At 37.5% G+C, this 21,878-nt stretch overlaps 2 protein-coding genes across 2 annotated transcripts in view; one reads left to right on the top strand and one right to left on the bottom strand.

Moving 5' to 3' along the window:
* Positions 1-16,270, bottom strand: part of LOC126473957 (protein LSM12 homolog) — a 37,943-nt gene extending 21,673 nt beyond the window's left edge. The window contains exons 1-4 of the mRNA XM_050101327.1: positions 16,113-16,270; positions 7,438-7,571; positions 6,681-6,790; positions 1,822-1,951 (exon numbers count right to left, since the gene is read on the bottom strand). Of these exons, the coding sequence (XP_049957284.1) occupies positions 1,822-1,951; positions 6,681-6,790; positions 7,438-7,571; positions 16,113-16,245 (507 nt within the window). The 5' untranslated portion in view covers positions 16,246-16,270. The remainder of the gene's footprint in view (positions 1-1,821; positions 1,952-6,680; positions 6,791-7,437; positions 7,572-16,112) is intronic.
* Positions 16,271-16,344: 74 nt separating this feature from the next.
* The window catches only part of LOC126473956 (E3 SUMO-protein ligase NSE2-like), a 57,526-nt gene continuing 51,992 nt past the window's right edge, over positions 16,345-21,878 (top strand). The window contains exon 1 of the mRNA XM_050101326.1: positions 16,345-16,552. Coding sequence (XP_049957283.1) covers positions 16,447-16,552 — 106 coding nt within the window. The 5' untranslated portion in view covers positions 16,345-16,446. The remainder of the gene's footprint in view (positions 16,553-21,878) is intronic.

Genomic DNA, 21,878 nt, shown 5'->3' with positions numbered 1-21,878 from the left:
TTTTTCAAAAAACTTGCAAAAACAATATGAGAACTGGTTTCAAAGGACAAAAATATGTACTGTGTGCATCAAGAATTTTTCCCTGGTGCTCTTTGTAGGTTTATTAATGGGTATGCAGCTAATGTTGCCACAACCCGTTTCCTTTTTTCCTGCTTCAGGAGTGTCAAATGCAGTGAGACAAAATTTTTGGAAGCTCTGTAATCAATGTTCACTTCTGCTATTGACAAGGGATTTCAGATCAATTCCGTATTTCTGGAAGGCTTTTGACACTGTACCACACAAGCGGCTCGTAGTGAAATTGCATGCTTATGGAATATTGTCTCAGTTATGTGACTGGATTTGTGATTTCCTGTCAGAGAGGACACAGTTCGTAGTAATTGACAGAAAGTCATCGAGTAAAACAGAAGTGATTTCTGGCGTTCCCCAAGGTAGTGTTATAGGCCTTTTGCTGTTCCTAATCTATATTAACGATTTTGGAGACAATCTGAGCAGCCATCTTCAGTTGTTTGCAGATGATGCTGTCGTTTATCGACTAATAAAGTCATCAGAAGATCAAAACAAACTGCAAAATGATTTAGAAAAGATATCTGAATGATGCAAAAAGTGGCAGTTGACCCTAAATAATGAAAAGTGTGAGGTCATCCACATGAGTGCTAAAAGGAACTCGTTAAATTTCAGTTACACAATAAATCAGTCTAATCTAAAAGCCGTAAATTCAACTAAATACCTATGTATTACAATTACGAACAACTTAAATTGGAAGGAACACAGAAAATGTTGTGGGGAAGGCTAATCAAAGAATGCATTTTATTGGCAGAACACTTAGAAAATGTAACAGACCTACTAAGGAGACTGCCTACACTATGCTTGTCTGTCCTCTTTTAGAATACTGCTGCGCGGTGTGGGATCCTTACCAGATAGGACTGACGGAGTAAATCGAAAAAGTTCAAAGAAAGGCAGCATCTTTTATATTATCGTGAAATATGGGAGAGAGAGTCACAGAAATGATACAGGATTTGGGCTGGAAATAAGTAAAAGAAAGGCATTTTTCGTTGCTATGGAATCTTCTCATGAAATTCAAATCACCAACTTCCTCCTCCGAATGCGAAAATATTTTGTTGACATGAACCTACATAGGGAGGAATGATCGCTAAGATAAAATAAGGGAAATCAGAGCTTGTACGGGAAGAAATAGGTGTTCATTCTTTCTGCACACTATACGAGATTGGAATAATAGAGAATTGTGAAGGTGGTTCAATGAACCCGCTGCCAGGCCCTTGAATGTGATTTGCAGAGTATCCATGTAGATGTAGATGCAGATTTATTCTTCAAATAGTAGCCATATTTTAAGGTAATTCTCACACGCCATTCAGTGTCCATGCACTGACAGTGCATAAATAAAAATTTATGTTTCAACAATAAAGACCTGGACTTCCCAAAACTTGTGTTTCCAAACTCACTATTCTTAGTTGCCAATACCACCAACGAAAGCTACTTGTTTTTCAAAATGCAAGAGAGGAAAAATACTGAAATTACTTCCCGTTTCACATTTAGCTAGAGAAATGATGATAAAGAGACATACATACTAAAACTGAGAGCTTAAAAAACTGGATGTTGATGGCTTCATTTAACAAATTTCATTCAGCTACTATATATTCACATAGAAAACATGTATCAAACTTATGCGTAAATATAAACCATTCATACAAAATAAGTATTATTCATTTTAGGTTATCAATACTTTCCTAAAGAAGTAAATAATAACAAAGAAGCAAAGGCACCTAGCTTAAGCAACTATAATGTTATTATGCATTTGCTTACCACTTTTCGGATATGGAGAAAAGCTTTACTCTCTGAATCACCCCGAATATTTTCTAATTTATATGGTGGAGTGATGGTTATTTGCTCAAACACCAAAATATTGGGGCCTTGCCAGGTAACATCCTTAATTCTGAAAATATATCCAAAAAGCTGTATTAAACACTTTATTTAACAAAATTTTCTGCAAATACATGAGTTAAAAATGCTGGGCAGAGCTAAATTGTTCCATGAAACACAACAGTAACTTCAGTCAACATCTGAGAGATCAAAAATAAAATCACCTGATATACTGGAAACCGACAAACTGTACAAAGTATGTAAAGAATATTGCCAGACATTAATGCCCCACCGGCACACCAGTACACATTCAAATAAGAATGTGTAATGTCTTGCTTGTAGAGTTTCCCAATGTAGTTTGTGGAATACTCCTGTGACAGTGTTACTAATACAAATAATAATGTAAAATCTGCAGCAAAAAAGGCAAACAGCGAATCAGGAAAGAGATTTGTGCCCTTCAGACACATCTGTAGGCAGGTTGGAGAGAGCTAGTGATGACAAGAGAAGGCAATGATGAGGAAGAATGGTTCGCACCTGGCAGGAACGCTATTAACAACAGGTTCCAGCTGCCAGAGTTGAAGGGAAACAAGTCTCAAGATGGCGTAGGACCAGGAAATGTGCAGTGCACGTTGCCCATGCGTAGGTATCAGCAGGAACTGGTAAATTTTGTAAAAGGTCACTTATCTGTTATTACGGAGAAGTTGCAACAATATTTTCCAACATGTAGTATAATTGATGATGATGATGACGATGACTAATGGTTTGTGGGGCACTCAACAGCTCGGTTATCAGCACCCGTACAAATTCCCAACCTTTGCTCAGTCCAATATCGCCACTTTCATGAATGATGATGAAATGATGAGGACAAGTGCATACAAACACACACACACACACACACACACACACACACACACACACACACACACTGTAAACAATAGTGCCACCCCAAACCAAAGATGACTAATGTCAGATGTTATCAATATTGAAAATTAATAGCCAGAAGATGAAATAGCATTAACTCCATCCCTCTGACAATGAGAGAGCAGAATTCCACAGAGAATAAGCAAGCGAAACCTCCATCTCTATGTATAAAATCACTTGCTAGTATAATTTCCCCCCATGAACCACGGACCTTGCCAGTGGTGGGGAGGCTTGCATGCCTCAGCGATACAGATAGCCGTACCATAGGTGCAACCACAACGGAGGGGTATCTGTTGAGAGGCCAGACAAACGTGTGGTTCCTGAAGAGGGGCAGCAGCCTTTTCAGTAGTTGCAGGGGCAACAGTCTGGATGATTGACAGATCTGGCCTTGTAACACTAACCAAAACGGTCTTGCTGTGCTGGTACTGCAAATGGCTGAAAGCAAGGGGAAACTACGCCCGTAATTTTTTCCCGAAGGCACGCAGCTTTACTGTACGGTTAAATGATGATGGCATCCTCTTGGGTAAAATATTCCGGAGGTAAAATAGCCCCCATTTGGATCTCCGGGTGGGGACTATTCAGGAGGACGTTATTATCAGGAGAAAGAAAACTGGTGTTCTACGGATCGGAGCGTGGAATGTCAGATCCATTAATCGGGCAGGTAGGTTAGAAAATTTAAAAAGGGAAGTGGATAGGTTAAAGTTAGATATAGTGGGAATTAGTGAAGTTCGGTGGCAGGAGTAACAAGACTTTTGGTCAGGTGAATACAGGGTTATAAATACAAAATCCAATAGGGGTAATGCAGGAGTAGGTTTAATAATGAATAGGAAAATAGGAATGAGGGTAAGCTACTACAAACCGCACAGTGAACGCATTATTGTGGGCAAGATAGATACGAAGCCCACACCTACCACAATAGTACAAGTTTATATGCCAACTAGCTCTGCAGATGATGATGAAATTGATGAAATGTATGAAGAGATAAAAGAAATTATTCAGATAGTGAAGGGAGACGAAAATTTAATAGTCATGGTTGACTGGAATTCGTTGTAGGAGAAGGGAGAGAAGGAAATATAGTAGGTGAATATGGATTGGGCTAAGAAATGAAAGAGGAAGCCGCCTGGTAGAATGAGCATAAGTTAATCATAGCTAACACTTCGTTCAAGAATCATAAAAGAAGGTTGTATACATGGAAGAAGCCTGGAGATACTGGAAGGTATCAGATAGATTATATAATAAGACCGAGATTCAGGAACCAGGTTTTAAATTGTAAGACATTTCCAGGGGCAGATGTGGACTCTGACCACAATCTATTGGTTATGAACTGTAGATTAAAACTGAAGAATTTGCAAAAAGGTTGGAAATTGAGGAGATGGGACCTGGATAAACTGAAAGAACCAGAAGTTGTAGAGAGCTTCAGGGAGAGCATTGGGGAACGATTGACAAGAATGGGGGAAAGAAATACAGTAGAAGAAGAATGGGTAGCTTTGAGAGATGAAATAGTGAGCAGAGGATCAAGTAGGTAAAAAGACGAGGGCTAACAAAAATCTTTGGGTAACAGAAGAGATAATGAATTTAACTGATAAAAGGAGAAAATACAAAAATGCACTAAATGAAGCAGGCAAAAAGGAATACAAACGTCTCAAAAGGATGGCTAGAAGACAAACGTAAGGATGTAGACGCACATATCACTAAGGGTAAGATAGGTACTGCCTACAAGAAAATTAAAGAGACATTTGGAGAAAGGAGAACCACTTGCATGAATATCAAGAGCTTTGATGGAACCCAGTTCTAAGCAAAGAAGGGAAAGCAGAAAGGTGGAAGGAGTATATAGAGGGTCTATACAAGGGTGATGTTCTTGAGGACACTATTATAGAAGTGGAAGAGAATGTAGATGAAGATGAAATGGGAGATATGATACTGCTTGAAGAGTTTGACAAAGCACTGAAAGATCTAAGTCGAAACAAGGCCCCAGGAGTAGACAAGATCCCGTTAGAACTAATGACTGCCTTGGGAGAACCATGCCTAACAAAACTCTACCATTTAGTGAGCAAGATGTATAAGACAGGCAAAATACCCTCAGACTTCAAGAAGAATATAATAATTCCAATCCCAAAGTAAGCAGGTGTTGACAGATGCGAAAATTGCCGAACTATCAGTTTAATAAGCCACAGCTGCAAAATACTAACACAAATCCTTTACAGACGAATGGAAAAACTGGTAGAAGCCGAGCTCGGGGAAGATCAGTTTGGATTCCGCAGAAATGTTGGAACACGTGAGACAATACTGACCCTACGACTTACCTTAGAAAATAGATTAAGGAAAAGCAAACCCACGTTTCTTAGAGAAAGCTTTTGACAATGTTGAGTGGAATGTTCTCTTTCAAATTCTGAAGGTGGCAGGGGTAAAATACAGGGAGTGAAAGGCTATTTGCAATTTGTACAGTCCCAAGGCCATAGAACAGTGGTTGTGTTTCACCATGGTTTAGAGATGAAGCCCACTTTCATTTGGATGGGTTCATCAATAAGCAAAATTGGAGCATTTGGGGACTGAGAACCTGCATTTTGTCACCAAGAAGTCTCTTCACCTCAATGAGTGACTGTGTGGTGTGCAATTTCCAGTCATGTAATAATCTGTGTGAGGTTCCTTGATGGCACAGTGACTACCGAACGGGACATGAAGGTTCTGGAATACGATTTCATACCCATTATCCAAAGTGACCATGATTTTGACATGATGTGGTTCATGCAAGGCGGAGCTTGAGCCCATTGAAGCAGGAGAATGTTTGAGGTCCTGGAGGAGCACTTTAGGGACCATATTCTGGCTCTTGGGTACCTAAGGGCCACTGGCATGGGCCTTGATGGGATGCCACATTCTCCAGATCTAAACACATACAACTTCTTTTTGTGGGGCTATATTAAAGCAATGAGTACAGCAATAACCACAAAACTACTGCTGAGCTGAAAACAGCCACTCAGGTCATCAACAGCATCAATGTTTTGACACTTCAGAGGGCCATGCAGATAGAACATGTCATAACCTAAATCCGAGTATCTGTAGTGATGTTTACATGTTGAATAGAGTGTGTGCATGCTGTAGTTTGTAATTAATTTACTTTTTTTCATATAGTTCAATAACTGTAACCTGTACACATTAAGAGAAACTCAGGTGCCACAATACACACAAAGCCATTAGGTGACAATTTTGTATATTATCACCTTCATGGAAGACTTCCATGTCCTTATTTCTTTCAATGAATCACAATCTGCTATTTGCCATGCCCACAATTATATTGTCTCTCTGTCCTAAATCCTTCTCAATCAGTGCTTTACATATGATGGGTAAGACTATATCCCATGATAGATCAGTGATCTAACTGTCAACAATGTCAGATGTTTTTGCCCATTTAGGCTGCGGAGAAATATTTGTCTATAGCACAGCCTGAGATCTATGTTTGCTCCATATCTGATAAACTGTGAGGTAAATTCAAAAAGCTTTTTTACTTAACGGACAAAGTTCCAACAGATATTTTGGTGCATATTATCTAAAAATATCGTACATCAAATATGAAAAATGCAAGACAGCTGAGTTTGGGGTGGGGATGTCACTATGTAGCTCTTATTGTGATTGCTACTTATAAAATTTAAGGTACTGGTGAATTTCTCTCGTTTTAATCATTTAATTAAAGGATACCAGCGGTCAAAATTATTCAGTGTTGCAAATACTACATTTTGTGTATTCTAAGATCTCCATCTTAACACAGCTTGATTATTTTAAACTTTTAAAAAATGAAGGTAGCTCATCATTAGTACTTAAATATTCATCTTATACTTCTATTTACTGGACTTTCCATTGTTTCATTTTATACTTCTAAAACTTACGTCCTTGAGATTGCCAGAAAAAGCTTTTGTCCCTCTGGAGATACACCTGCTGCTAGTGATGCTACAAGCCTTCTCTTCTCTTCTATCTGCTTCCGTACCCTCGAATTTAGCTAGGTAAAATCACATATTTGAGTACTGATGATCTAGTGTGAAAAGCAGCTTAAAACAGTATGTATCAATTTAAGCCATATTTAGATTATTAAACAAACCAAATTTTAGTTTATTAATAGAAGAAAAAAGGTACTTCTTAATTAGATACTTGTTTTCATTCAACAAGCTGTAAAAATATAAAACTTCCTGGCAGATTAAAACTGTGTGCCCGACCGAGACTCGAACTCGGGACCTTTGCCTTTCGCGGGCAAGTGCTCTACCAACTGAGCTACCGAAGCACGACTCACGCCCGGTACTCACAGCTTTACTTCTGCCAGTACCTCGTCTCCTACCTTCCAAACTTTACAGAAGCTCTCCTGCGAACCTTGCAGAACTGCAAGGTTCGCAGGAGAGCTTCTGTAAAGTTTGGAAGGTAGGAGACGAGGTACTGGCAGAAGTAAAGCTGTGAGTACCGGGCGTGAGTCGTGCTTCGGTAGCTCAGTTGGTAGAGCACTTGCCCGCGAAAGGCAAAGGTCCCGAGTTCGAGTCTCGGTCGGGCACACAGTTTTAATCTGCCAGGAAGTTTCATATCAGCGCACACTCCGCTGCAGAGTGAAAATCTCATTCTGTAAAAATATAGTTATATTAATTTAACAAAAACACTTACTCTTTGCAAATTAAGTGAAGCTGGAGCTTCTGGTACCGAGTTCACTTCTTTCTTCACTTGAACATCACTGACAAGAGCCAAGTTCACAATATGAACATCATTCAATGACGCACGTCCACTTGAAGCAGGACATTCTAAATACTGTGTTAAGGAAAACTAAAACTGTTTAGTATAAAATTAACTGAGTTTGCATGCTCATCTATAATGTATATTCTACTGAAATTTACCTACATTTCTTTCATGTGAGATTTTACATGGTTAAAGTGCAATTACGGTGTTAGCAGCTCTTGCGTGGGGTTCTGATGGCAATTCACCGACGCTGGTCATAGTCAATCAGGTGATGGTATACACTAGTCAATAAGAATCGTTGAATCTAATGATTCCTTTCGACAGAAGATAACGAGTTGATTATATCTGTTTATGATATGGAGGGTGCCAGAACACTGATCTGGTTATTATACATGTTAAAGTTGGTTACTTATTTTCATATTTTATTGCTGACTGGAAGAAAACTAGATGAGCTGGGACAACTGACATGTAATGAAGACTGAGCCCTGCGTTAGGTTGGAATGTGACAGTTTGGTTGGGAGATGGCACAGCCAACAAATCTCAACATAAAAATACTACTGCCATAACAAAATGATGTGTAGTACAGCCGCAAGACATACATTCATCGTTGCTATACTTACCTGTGCGTCTTATTTGCAATTTTACCAAAAATTTCAACAAACTGGTTAAATTGTAACCTAATGGAACACAACACCAGCTAAATTTATTTACAAACCACAGGAAATTGTGAATGAGCATTCTGATTGGCTACCGACAACCACCTCACAATTCACTGTATTCAGTTCCCATTGTTCAACATGCATGATGTTACAAACATTGGCACATGATGCAATATCTTTTGACACCCTAATTTCACTTTTGGCATTCAAATAACTTTTGTTCCAAAAGGAAAATTCAAAGAAGAAAACTAATATTATGGGGAGAAAGAATGTGTGGGCAGGTAAATTCTAAAAAATCAAGCGTACTGCTACTTTATGACACAGTGAAAACAAAAGTAATATTATTAAATGCACAGCCCAAAATTTTTTATATAAATTTATCCTCTGTACTGTAGATACTACGCATCACAGTCTTTATGCTCCATTTGTAATAGCTGGCCTCTGTTGCCGAGCCGTTCTAGGTGCTTCAGTCCGGAACCGCGCTGCTGCTACGGTCGCAGGTTCGAATCCTGCCTCGGGCATGGATGTGTGTGATGTCTTTAGGGTAGTTAGGTTTAAGTAGTTCGAAGTCTAGGGGACTGATGACCTCAGATGTTAAGTCCCATAGTGCTCAGAGCCATTTGAACCATTTGTAATAAATAAAAAAGTTAGCTAACTAACAATATATTTATCATTATTTGTTGGCCCTTTCTTTTCTTTTCTTTTTTCCTTCCTCTCTTTTAATTTTACTTTGACGCCTATGCTCTTATTTTATTTCAAAATTTTTTCTCACTTCACATTTTATTTTGTACTTCTAAATCTTAATACTAAATGTACATATTTCTAATCACTACGTTATTGCCTACATCACCCGCAGAATGTTTACCAGCTGTTCCATTTCCACATCACTGTTTACTGACCTAATCACAGCATGAACAGAAACTAACACTCAAACTGAAGATAAACAGCAATATTCGATATAAGTCATCACCGCTGACAACTGCCGTAGGAAACACGCGAAGAACGTCATAAACAACGTGGTGATTACAATGCTATATTGGTGCAAATTTTTTCAAATGGGCTAAGCTACTGATGAGTCAGCCCCCCCCCCCTATTGGCTTTGTCAAGTAACAACAAAACTGTGAATATAAACAACCAAAAAGTGATGTCACAGCAGCCATTAACATTGTGTCAGTGATCACAGATGATAACTCTTATCAAATTCCTCAACCCCAATCCACCTTACAAAGAATAAAATACTTATAATGGCTGAATCAGGTTGTCAGTGTCACATAGGTAACTGAGATGGATACAGACTAGTACTATGAAATGAGAAAAGCAATTGTATTTTAAAAAATATTACAGTGTGTCCGAGATGCAAACTGATATGTAACAAGTTAATTCAGGGTGGGGGGGTATTGCACCCACACTCAAGACCTTTCTGTTCAACAAAATAAATGTAAGTGTGGCTGTATGAGCACTGCTGATTTGGGTTGCTTGATACCCATGTATATTTTTTTCTGACGAAATTGTTGATAATAATCAATAGCATTTTGTCAGAAGACACTCACGTTAAGATTCAAAGGATTGGTGAAATGGTAGGCAAGTTATATAATTGGATAACTTATATTCTGATTTACCTTCCGCACATTATAAAAAAAATTGAGTACACAGTGGGTGTTTACCTTTGAGGAATCTGCGAACCCAGGTTTTAAAAAGTTGAAGCACAAATGTTGGCACTTAATAGTGAAATACTTGTTATGTCAGCAATGAGCTATCGTGTACAATCTCTTCACCTATTACATGCATTCTCAGATATATATGCTACATGTTCTGTGTAATATGCCTTTGAGTACTGCTGAGAACACATTAAATATTATAAAAGATATGTTCCTGAATAGTTTTTCTTGATCAACATTATGTTACTGATCAAATCCAACAAGTTATGGGTCCGGAAAGATTGAGTTGAAAAAGTTTGACTAGTAAATGGTGAAAACTTAATATTGTTTGTGAGTAGCTTGTAATTTACAGTAATTATATTGCAACTGCATACATGGCTTATGCCCAAATACCGCAGATTGAGAAGCTCATGGGTTGAGAGAATTATGCAATTTGGATGTTTGCGCAGTAGAAGCTTACCTACAGTTGGATGATCTTTGAGATATCATTGATGAATCCTTAAAGTCACAGATTTAGATTTCCAGACAAAGATCACGAGGCAAAATGCAAATTAATTATTCTAGTCGATCCTGTAAATTACGTTCATATGGAAATGGACAGCACAGCAGAGGAAGTGTGAGACAATCTAAGAAGAGCTTTTGAAGGCTGAGGTTTAATTAGGACAGTGGGTTTGCTAAGAGAGCTCACTACCACACATTTAGATGAATATAAAAATGTTGTTGATTACGTAAGCAAAATAATCTATTCTTCAAGTAGTGTAAGAAATATTGGATTCGATATTGCTAAAAAAAGACTAGTACCTTGTTTCTAGTGGGATTAACTGATATGCATTCCCCCATGATAATGGGCTTAGACAGTTCAGGGCTACCAAATACAGGTGACAGTATAATAGTCAAGAATTACAAGAAGTTACAAATGTACAAGAATATCCTATCCAGGACAAGGAAACCACTTTATGTTGAAAGTACAAACAGAATATATGTACTTGATGTTATAAATGCCAAGGAATGGGACATTTTGCATTGTACTGCATAGAAAAAATAAGTAGGCTACACAAGAAAAAAGTGAGTTTTCAAAAAACCCAGAAGGGAAGGCAAGCAATCCAAGCAATAAAGGTAAGGCACGTACTGCATATTTTTCTTATGGTAAAACTGAAATTAAGAGTACAGTCTGGTCCCTGGATTCCCAAAAACAAATATTGGTGTTTCAGCAGTGGATGGTTCTCTGTTACAATGTAAACTGGCAGGAAAGGTAAACTTTAACTGAAAAGTCAAAGGAGAATCACAAGATGTTACAGCACTTGATGCACATTATGTGAAATATGTTGCTACAAATTTGCTTTCAGTTAGTGAAATAGTGAATAAGGGCAACAAGGTAACGTCTGATTTAAATGGTGCAAAAATAATCGATCAGAGCAGCAGCAGGATAGCCACAGCAAGTAAAGAAAGGGGTATACATAAATTAAACATTCTTCGAGTTGGAAATAGTTATTCAGTATATTCAACAAAAACTTTTTATGGCACTGAAGACTCCGACATCTTAATGGGAAAAGTATGACCTTGTTAAAAAGTATGGCAATGGGGGTAAAGGAATGTAACAGTTGTTAACTTACCTTGTGAAATTTGCGTACAAGGAAAACAAGTAAGATTACTGAAACTTCCTGGCAGATTAAAACTGTGTGCCGGACTGAGACTCGAACTCGGGACCTTTGCCTTTCGCGGGGAACTGCTCTAACAACTGAGCTACCCAAGCACGACTCACACCCCGTCCTCACAGCTTTACTTCTGCCAGTACCTCGTCTCCTACCCTCCAAACTTTACAGAAGCTCTCCTGCGAACCTTGCAGAACTAGCACTCCTGAAAGAAAGAATATTGCGGAGACATGGCTTCAAGTAAGATTACTGTTTAAAAATAATTAAAAATAGATCTGCCAAGCTTTAACAGCTAATACAGACAGACGTTTGTGGGCACATGGAAGAAGAATCTATAGGATACAGTTTTTATTTCCTTACCTTGATTGGCAACTTTTTGAGATACACCCACACTCATATTCTTAGAACCACAAATTGAGCAAAATATTTGCCGGTTTTTGCACTATGGTTGAAAGACAGACTGGTAAGAAGATAAAAGTTATCAGATCAGTCACTGATACCGAACATGTCAATAAACAGTTCAGGCAACAATTGAATGAATATGAAATCTGACAGCAATCTATAATTTGCTGTAATTCTGCTCAAAACAGAGTAGCAGAACAGGATAACAGAACAACTGCAGAGGGAGCAAAGAGTGTGTTAAAGGATGCAGCTTTACCAAAATGTTCTTGGGCAGAAGCAGTATCAACTGCAGTGTTTCTAAGTAACAGATCATCTGCTAAAGCTGTTCCAAACTAGACTCCATACGAAGTTTGGACTGGAAAGAACCCTGACCTTGACAATCTAAAGGATTTTTATGATATATGGCCATATACAAGTTGCTGTAAAACTTGGAAGAAAAAGTCTCTAAATCATATATTTTGGACACTGTGAAGTTTCCAAAGGTTACAGATGAAGCCATGCATGGACATGCAAAGGAACCACTAAATTTAGAAACTGGAGAAACTGAAGAAGTTGTTCAAGAACTATTAGATATGTTTATCAACACTGAAATGGATAATGAGATCCAGGAAACTCCAGCAGCAGAGGAGGTAACTTTATGGTCTTTATCACAAATAATAAAACTTAAGCTGTATTCAGGTTATGAGATGTACAAGGCCGCTAAAACATTCAACAATGAACCTCTTACTGTTGAAGAAGCCTTGGCCTGCCCAAATGCACGTAACTGGAAGAAAGCCATAGAAAAGGAATTAAACTCTTTTTCCCAAAATGATATTTCTGAATTGATTGATGCACCACAAGGAAAGAAACCATTCTGTGTGAGATGGGTCTTTAGTACTAAAATCCCAGAAGTAAAACCACATTTTAAAGCTCATCTGTTAGTTTAATGCTAGTCTCAGACAGAAGGCATAGGCTATAAAGAAACATTCTCACTCGCAGTGAAATATGCTTTGTAACATATCTCCTGCTGCTGTAAAATAAAATTTATTAATCCACCACATGGACGCCAAGACCGCATTTCTTGATGGAGAACTGGAGGAAGACATTTTTTATGATTCCACCTGAGGAAGCCAAGAAAACTCCTCAAGAAGAGAATAAAATTTGGCGTCTGAAAAGGAGCATGTAAGATCTTCAACAGAGAGAATACTGTTGCAATCAGTGCTTACATAAAACATTAGCAACGATGAACAACAATCAGTGAGCAGCTGATCCTGGTGCGTATCACAGAAGAAATGGAAAACAAACTGTAATTTTGGCCATATTGGTTCATGATATTTTTATTCTGACAAAAAGTGGAAGCTCAATAAACTGTTTCCAGAAACAACTTCAGTCTGAATTCGATATGCATGTTTTAGGTGAAGTGAAACAGTATCTCTCTATGAAGACCATTAGAAGTGACAATGGAGAAGTATTGTCAATTGACCAATCAATGTAGCCTACACAAAGAGACTACGTGACAAAAATTTGGAATGAAGAATTGTAAGCCAGTTTCCACACCTGTGGAACTGACAGTGAAGATGTTAGTAGTAGAGATGATAAAAGGTGCACAAAGGAAGTCCAGTATCTTACTTGGAGGCAGTGAGAAGTCTTTTATAATTAGCTCAAACTTCCAGGTCAGATACTGCCTTTGCAACTAATATTGTCAGCAAATTTTACAAAGACCCTAAAATTAAACATTGGGTTGCTGTTAAAAGAACATTCAGATATTTAAAAAAAATTGTTGATTACAAATTAAGGTAATGTAAGACAAGAACCTAGAATCTGGAGTGTTACAGTGGTGCAGATTGGGAAATTAACTGTATAACTGGCATTCTATTACAAATACCTGTTTCAAGTTGATGGGAATACCAATACCCTAGTCTTGCAAGGAGCAAAGAATAGTGCCTTTGATTCCTGATGACACTGAGTATATGCATTGTCTTTCACCATACAAAAAGTGCTATTTTCAAGGACTCCAATAGGTGAAACTGAGCCACATACAATTATTGTGCTGACCCATGTATTTTACAACAACAAGAGCACTACGAAATCAGCTCAGAACCAAATAACAAGTGTGCAATCCAAGTTCATTAATATGAGGCACCATTTTATTAGGTACCATATAAAACAAGAGGACATTACGGTAAACTATTTGTGTACTGAATAAATGTTTATCGAACAAGTCTCTCATTAAAAATAAATTCCAGAAACTGAATGACTTAACAAAATAAAGTTCCATGCATAGTGCTTTGAAGTGGTGGTGTGTTCAAGATTGCTGTCAGCAAACAAAAATATTTGTTCAGCTGTGCACTCATTAAATAGTGTTTCTCCAGCAATGCTATTTTACTGTGCAAATAAATAATTCAAAAATAACCTTCCCATTGAGAAACACAACTGCAGTTAAAGCAGAATGGCGGCAACACAGGGAGTGCACATATACAGTACCAAAACTATTTTGCTAAGAGGAATAGTGTTGATAGCTGATAAGTCAGATAAGTGTTTCATCATATTTTACTATTTGAATAGTGGCAATACAATAAAGTCTTATAAGACAATATTACAGTACCACTCGCATTGTGTGCTGTTGCTGAAGATGAATGTAAAAAAAAAACCTGTGTTCTTACACATGACACTATACCTCTCACATAAAGACTAATGCAAAGTAAAAGTGCTTTGTAAGTACTCCTAAACATTTCACCAGCCACTATTTCCTCTCATGTTGATATAGTTCTGTTTCATATACTGAGAAAATGGCTTGAGGGAAAGCAAATGTATCACATGAAAATGTTACCTGCAATCCAAATATGGATTAGAGTTGGAACCCATACTCACTGCCACATAAAGATTACAAAAATATGTAGTTTTTGTGACTCAACTGGCATGTTCCACATCATAATAGTATGTGGATTCAAGGTAGGCTTACACACAGTCACCTAACTGCTTGTCAAAATAGCAAAAAATATAGCCCAACAGGCATACAAATGAGAAGATCACAACAAAAATAAAAAGTACAGACTAAACACAGAAGCCATCTCATATATATAGCCAATATGTGTGTGTGTATACAAATACAATGTACACACAAAGTACAGAAATAAGAATGAAATCCATGGCAACATAAGACTGAGGGAGGAAATGGTCTAAAATAATGACAGAGATCACTGGGTAGGATATGAGGAATGCAGAATAAAAGTATGGGGATGAACTGACCCCATATTAAGACAGCAGAACATTATCAGTATTAAATGTTACTGAGATAATGTACAGGTAAACTTGAAAGCTTGATAACAGTATACATTTCACCAATCAAAGTAAGAATGTAAATGAAATAATACTACATTCAGAAAATGAGAATATACACCCACTTCTAACTATTATAATATTATTCTGTGAGATGTTAAAACGACAGAGGTCGTAATATAATTTGCCTAATTCTATTATCTAGGACTTAATTATGAAGTCATTAAATCAAATGCTTTAAAGTAGCCCGAAAGATGTATGTACTAAGATAAAAACACTACTATTTCTATTGAAACATTACTCTGCAACATCTGAACACCTACAGGTACCACTACCAACAGCTTACAGCAGTTTACCAGAGTTTACAGAAAAGTAATTTCCATTTCAATTCATCCATACATAAAAGGCATCCGTGTTTACACAGCACTCTAGCCAAATACAAACTAAACCTTGACTTGTATTATTCTGAAGCGACTACAGGAACGACGCGTGTCGTGTCTCTGATGAGTTACTGTATGATTAACGATAAAAATTAATGTTTCATATGACCTCCTTTAAAGACACAAGGAAAAAATGCAAATCAACATATAAAGTGGTTCGTAAAGCATCAGCAGACAAACAAAAACATATTCTTTTATCAAATCCTGTTACTATGTCTGTATTTACCAGTGATTTTGCTGCAGGGCTGATTTTATTTCTTTTGTTATTCGAGAATATTATCTTCTGCTATTACTCTGATTAAATCGCACCGTAATAAACACAGCAGCAGCAAGCAACAAAAGAGGGAACCCACAGATTTCGACACTATCCACAGCACAACTATCTGGCGCACAGTAACAAACATTTCCGTTTTGTGTACAATACAAACTAGCCTACAAACATTCAATAAACACGCGCGATCAACTGCAGAGAACAGTAACAGTATGAGAAAAACTATCATTCTCAATTAACGCGCTCTTAAATCACTAAAAGGATACTCAGAATTAACATTTTTGTTGTTGGATCAAATGCCAGCACTTCTCCTTCTATTTCTTTGTTGTAACATGTTTTACAGACCACTATACTCCCAATACCGAACCATTCATTCACTCCTGCCATATTCTGTCTCATCTTCTCTTGTTTGCTATCACGTCGCTACAGTGTTGTTAACTGTTGAGTACTAGAAAGCTTTCCAGGGCTACCATTACGAATCTACAAATACGGAAGATGATGTTACGATTTGGTGCAATATCTATGGCGAGTTTCGTGTTTTGAATGCAAGCGCTCAGTATGTAAACAAAGGATAAGGAAGCAATAAGGCATAAGCTAATAATGGCGGCATACTTGAAGGAATTCGAAGAAGAATGGCAGACACACAAGAATCGGTTTATGGAATATTTGATTACTTTAAGCGAACCCGTCCCTGTTTACTTTCAAGGTAATGTTACTCATTTTTCGGAAACCCATTGTTTCAAGTGTCATAAGCCCTTGCGGTATATAAAATTGAGAATCTGGTGTGAAACAAGCATGTGGGCTGTCAGTTGCTAATTATACCTTGTGTTTACGGTCTGCCCTAAATGTATGACACCGGCACAGTGTATTGCTCCAATACACGGTTTTAGTCGAGATAATCATGCTAGTAGATTCGTCTCAGGAACTCAGATCTTCACATAGGTTAAAATACCAGTCGAAACGTAGTCGTGGAACATTTTCGCAATTCCTCCTGCGTTCTTGAAAATTATACCAGTCCAAATGCGAGTTAACGAACTAGCGCCCCCCCCCCCCCCCCCCCCCCTCTCCACATACACTATGTAGGTTGCGTATGTTTAAGTGGAAGACCAACAACAAAAATAAAAGTCAGCAATCATCAGACCAATATGGTATAGTTCTACATCTTTATACGCGTCAGTTTTTGTATTAGGTGTAATTAGCAGCGAAAATCATTGATGAAATCACACAACACATTCTGTGACGGCATAAGATTTAAGTGTTATGATTTTTGTATCACCATGCACATAACATTCCGTTCCATGTGTTTTTTTTTTATTTTTTTTATATACCATCAGTAGTTCCCATCCATATTCAGTATCCCTTTTGCAAGCTCTGTTGGGTACTATTTTTCAAGTTAACTCAATAGTTGCTGTAAAACATACATTCCAAGTCAATGATTCCATAAAAGTGTTAACAAATCTCTTCTCTCAGATTAGTAACAGCTTAAGAAGGTTAAATTCTCATGTCACATATTCATTTTTTTAGTGGCAATGGCATACAACCTGTTTACTAACTTGTCAACAAGTTCTGCCCTGTAATTTTCCTCTTTCACACCTTCTCAAATAGGTATGTGTAAAGTAAGTTTTTTTTACATTCACTCATCATTATATGGTACATGTTTCCAGTTAAAAGTTAACAACTTCTGAAATCATAGAAGCGTCTCACATAAACTTATTAAAATATATACATCTTCCTCCTCCCTTCTGACTCTCTCAGTAAAATTAGGATTTGTCATTTTGATAATAGGTGTAGTCATTATGTATTTCTTTAAAGCACCTGCTGTCTTCAAAAATATTAATAATCCACAATGCTGCATCATTTTCTTTTGTGCCCCCATTTTATTGGTGGACAAGCAGCATTATTGGATTTTAGCAACTGGTTTCGTTTGAGGAAAACCTAGCTATTACATCTTTCGTGTATCCTCTTGTGCATAAATTTAACATTTAGCCATTCGGCATGTCCATCTGCAGAGTGCACCATGAGAGTAGTTTGCCTTTTCTTTATGTGCGTATTATAAACTTCTGCTAGCACACATTCGATTTAAGTCAACCAATCAACTTGATTCCTTTTCACTTTTGAACATGTCACATTATCAGTCCGTTATGTCGTGCAGTTTTGCTGCCTGTGACAAACAATTCTTTAATTGAATTAGTTCTTCAGTTGTTGCTTCTTCAGTATGCAAGTTAAATATCAGTGGTGGTGTTAAGTGCTCCAGCCTTACTCCTTCCCTAATAGTGTCATGTTGCACCCCTTTGTTAGAGAGATAAAGAGGATTATTTAGTACTAGTCGTTGGCTTTGACCAGTGACAAAGCAACATGACAAACATTGTAAAGAAAGTGGGGACTATAATGTGATTAAAAGGTGATCCCCCTCCCTCCCCAAGCAGGCTAAGCTACAGATCAGTCTGTCACAAGAACCAAGTTGTCTGCTTTTTGTTGGTTTCGCCAACTTGCAATGAAATTTTCACCCTCAACCCAATATTGATATTGGGCTAAGGTACAAATCAGCCTATCACCGCAACAGGCTTTTTGCTTTCGCGTCCATTAGCTTTGCCAATTCACTGCCAAACAGGCACTTTCCTACCTAAAATAGACTTAAGGGTTAATTACAGATAAGTCTCTCACCACAAGGTTTTTTTCCTTTTATATTTAATGGCTTCGCCAACTAACAACCAGACTGAAAATATGTATCAACAGGTGACATCAAAGCAGCCATTAACATCAGTGGCCAAAGCCGATGACTAGAATTGAATAGGTCTCTTGACCATCTCGGAGATACTATTTTGATTTGCTCCATTCGCAGAGGATGGATCCACCTTCTTTCTCTGTAGTTGATGCTGCAGTGCCCAAGAATGGGAATCGTTTTATTCCAGTCCACATTTTCAAAAGCCAGCTCCATATATATGAATACAGTGTTTGTTTCTGTGTTTCTCTAAATCTGCCCGTTATTGTTAGCCATAGTACTGAAATTATATCTTGAATGCTCCTACTTCTACTGGAACAAAGTTATTCCCCTCTTTATCTACTTTCAGTATCATATTGCTGTCTTTGATAAAGTACTCTGGTAATCGTTCTTGACGCATGTTGTACCAGATTAATTCTGGGATAGTTTTCGCATATATCTGCTCTTGCTTTCTTAGGAAGTGTATTAAGCCTCTACTCCCCCAAAACATGCTGGAACTCTTCCCTTCATGAGCTTGTGTAATTCTTGCTCTAGTGTCCATGAGAGTGCAGATTGTGGTTCATCAAAACTTGAAGCTCTATAACTTCATATTTAGTGCAAAGATTTTTGAAATTCATAAATATGAATTCACTGCCTCTGTCATCCTCTAGTGCAGTGTAATAATTTCCCCTGGGCAACTATGAATCTTTTGTGGACACTTTTTCCATTTTCTCACACTTTATGCTATTTTGTTTCTGTTTCATCTTTCTTATTTTTAATTGCTGTGCTTCTAAAAATGTTTGTTCATAAGTCTGTGTACAGCATCTGGGTTACTGTGTTTCAATTTTTTTTTCATCTCATGATGTATTTCCAGCTTTTCATTATTAGCTATTCTAGGGAGGCCATCCAGAAAGTAATCTTTGTTAGGCTGTGAATGAAAAATAACAATAGTTGAAGGAAATGTATTGTAAAAATCTGAAAACAATGCCTTTATTTCTGTATATCATTTTAGTACAATGTCACCATTTGGATTTAAACTTTTGCTATACCTTTTTAATTAGTTGACAAATTTTCTCTGCATAAAATTGTGCCACTTGAAATTGCAGCCAACCCATGAAAAACCTAGGAATTGTTCCTCGGAGCCAAAGTGTTAAGAGCCAAGCCATTTTCTCATGCGCATAAGAAAGTGGAAATCACTGGGAGCCAACTAGGATCTGTAGGGCATACGTCCAAAAACATGTCATTTGAACTGGCACAATACTTTAGTGTTCGCCAGATAGTGTCTTGCAAAACAACCCACCAGTAGTTGAGAAACCATGGCACTTGTTTTGAATGGATCCTCTCTTTTTTCTGAATGTCTCATAGTAGGCTTGAGAATTAATTATCCTTCCGCAGCACAACACCCACAAACAAGGTTCCCTTATTGTCCCAAAAAATAGTTGCCAACCTTTATGGTTGGCAGATTTTGGCATACTTCTGTGATATATTAAGGTAGTACAACCCTAACCATTCACTGCTGTTTTGTTTCCACTTTAGCAAAGGGAACACATGTCAGTCACTGGCCATGATTCTGACACAATGTGCACAATATTTATTTCTCAATAATTTCACTTCTCGTGATTTATGTTATTGCTGTTCACTTACAGCATTATTGAATTTTAGTTGTTTGTTAATTCCTTGTTGGCATCTACTTTGAATGGCTTTCCTTATTGGTCCTTATACTTTTTCTGCTGCATTTACTACACCTCTTTTGAGGTTATTCTATTAGTTTCCCATGCCAGCAACTCCTTGAAGTGTCATTATTTTTTTTTTGCCACATTTTCTTCCTAAGTGATCTGTTTCCTTTAATTTGTCTGGCATCAGAACAGTTGAGAGCCATTCTGTGCACCTGCCCCATTTAAAGTTGTTATCATGCATTCAGATTTCTACATGGAACACTATTTTTTTGTTTCATCAAATGTAGTTTTATGTTTATTTAATAGGCTGATTTCAGCAACCAAGTATTTTTCTGTATCAGGATTTTTATTAATGTGCCATTGGTACTCTACATAAAGTTAAGAAACGGTATGCATTGATTCATTATTATTGTTTCTACCCTTTTTAAGGAACGCTGCTTTCAAGACTGTGCGTAACCAATAAAAGACAATCAGATGCAGAATGTCTTTCTTCTTGGGTAAATGGGAAGCAAGTTTTATCTTTTATCTGCCTAGGATCCAACCTGGTTTGCTATCTGTGTAGTGCTAAATTTTATGAAATGAATTATGAAATGCCCACGGGCCCTACAGTGTTTTCAAAAGTGTCTATTCTCGTTATGGAACATTTTGAGGAATGTGACCTAATTCTGGTCCCCTTTGCTCGTCTTCATTGTATAATTCTGTTGATCGCCACACGCTGTTAAAGCTCTTCAGTTTCTCACTCATATGAGTAGCATGCACACTAACATCCACTTCACTTTGTAATGGAGACAGAAGGCAAGCTGCTGCAATTAGAGATTTTGGTAGAATATAAACCAGATCCAGGCAACTCGGCCACTCGGTATACCATAAGTCAGTGAACACTGACTTATATCTCAGTGCCCAGAGCTTCCAACCATACATCTCAGAAAAGGGCGATCTATAACTAATTCTGAGAAAGACAATGTGGATTATGAGATAAAATAATTAAAGTATGCTATCATAAAATACCACTGAAGAGATCAAGGTACTAAGTTAATCCTTTTCAAGAAACACACATGAAGATCTTCAGAAATTACAAAAATATCCACCACTTCTTCCTCTCTGTGGATTGCCTCTAGCAAAATAGATACGTTGCTGGGCAGACAAGACATTATTCCTATTTTACTACCACCAAAGAAGGTTAAAGAGGACCTGCACCTTGTTAAAGGCAATCTTTACTTCAGGGTCCACAGAATTTACATAATCCCTTCTCAGTCCAGAAGTGACTACATTGTTCACATTGTCTGTACAGTTCCCTAACATTGTGCAGAACACCAACTGTGCATTAAAAATCATAATTTAGAAAAATCTATGGTTGCTAACCACAGCCTCACAAATTGAGCTCTCAGCTTTAAGAAACAACAGGAAAATTCACATGTCCAACAGGTATCAAGATGATCTTGGGCAGCATGACAGCGGCCAACTGTTTTTGATAAAGCCAGTGGGGGTGACTGTCAAAATCTCTAATGTGATGTAGCAAGAACGGAAAATATTTTATACTTTGGTGCTATCTGTCCCAGCCTTTATCCTCCAACTTTTTCTTCGTACTTGTCATCAACGAATGAAACATTTGTTCATTTATGCTTAGAATACTGAGAATGGATGACAGGAGCACA

This window comes from Schistocerca serialis, chromosome 4 (genome assembly GCF_023864345.2).
Source record: "Schistocerca serialis cubense isolate TAMUIC-IGC-003099 chromosome 4, iqSchSeri2.2, whole genome shotgun sequence".
Classification (NCBI taxonomy): domain Eukaryota; kingdom Metazoa; phylum Arthropoda; class Insecta; order Orthoptera; family Acrididae; genus Schistocerca; species Schistocerca serialis.
This window is presented reverse-complemented; position numbering and strand designations above follow the sequence as displayed.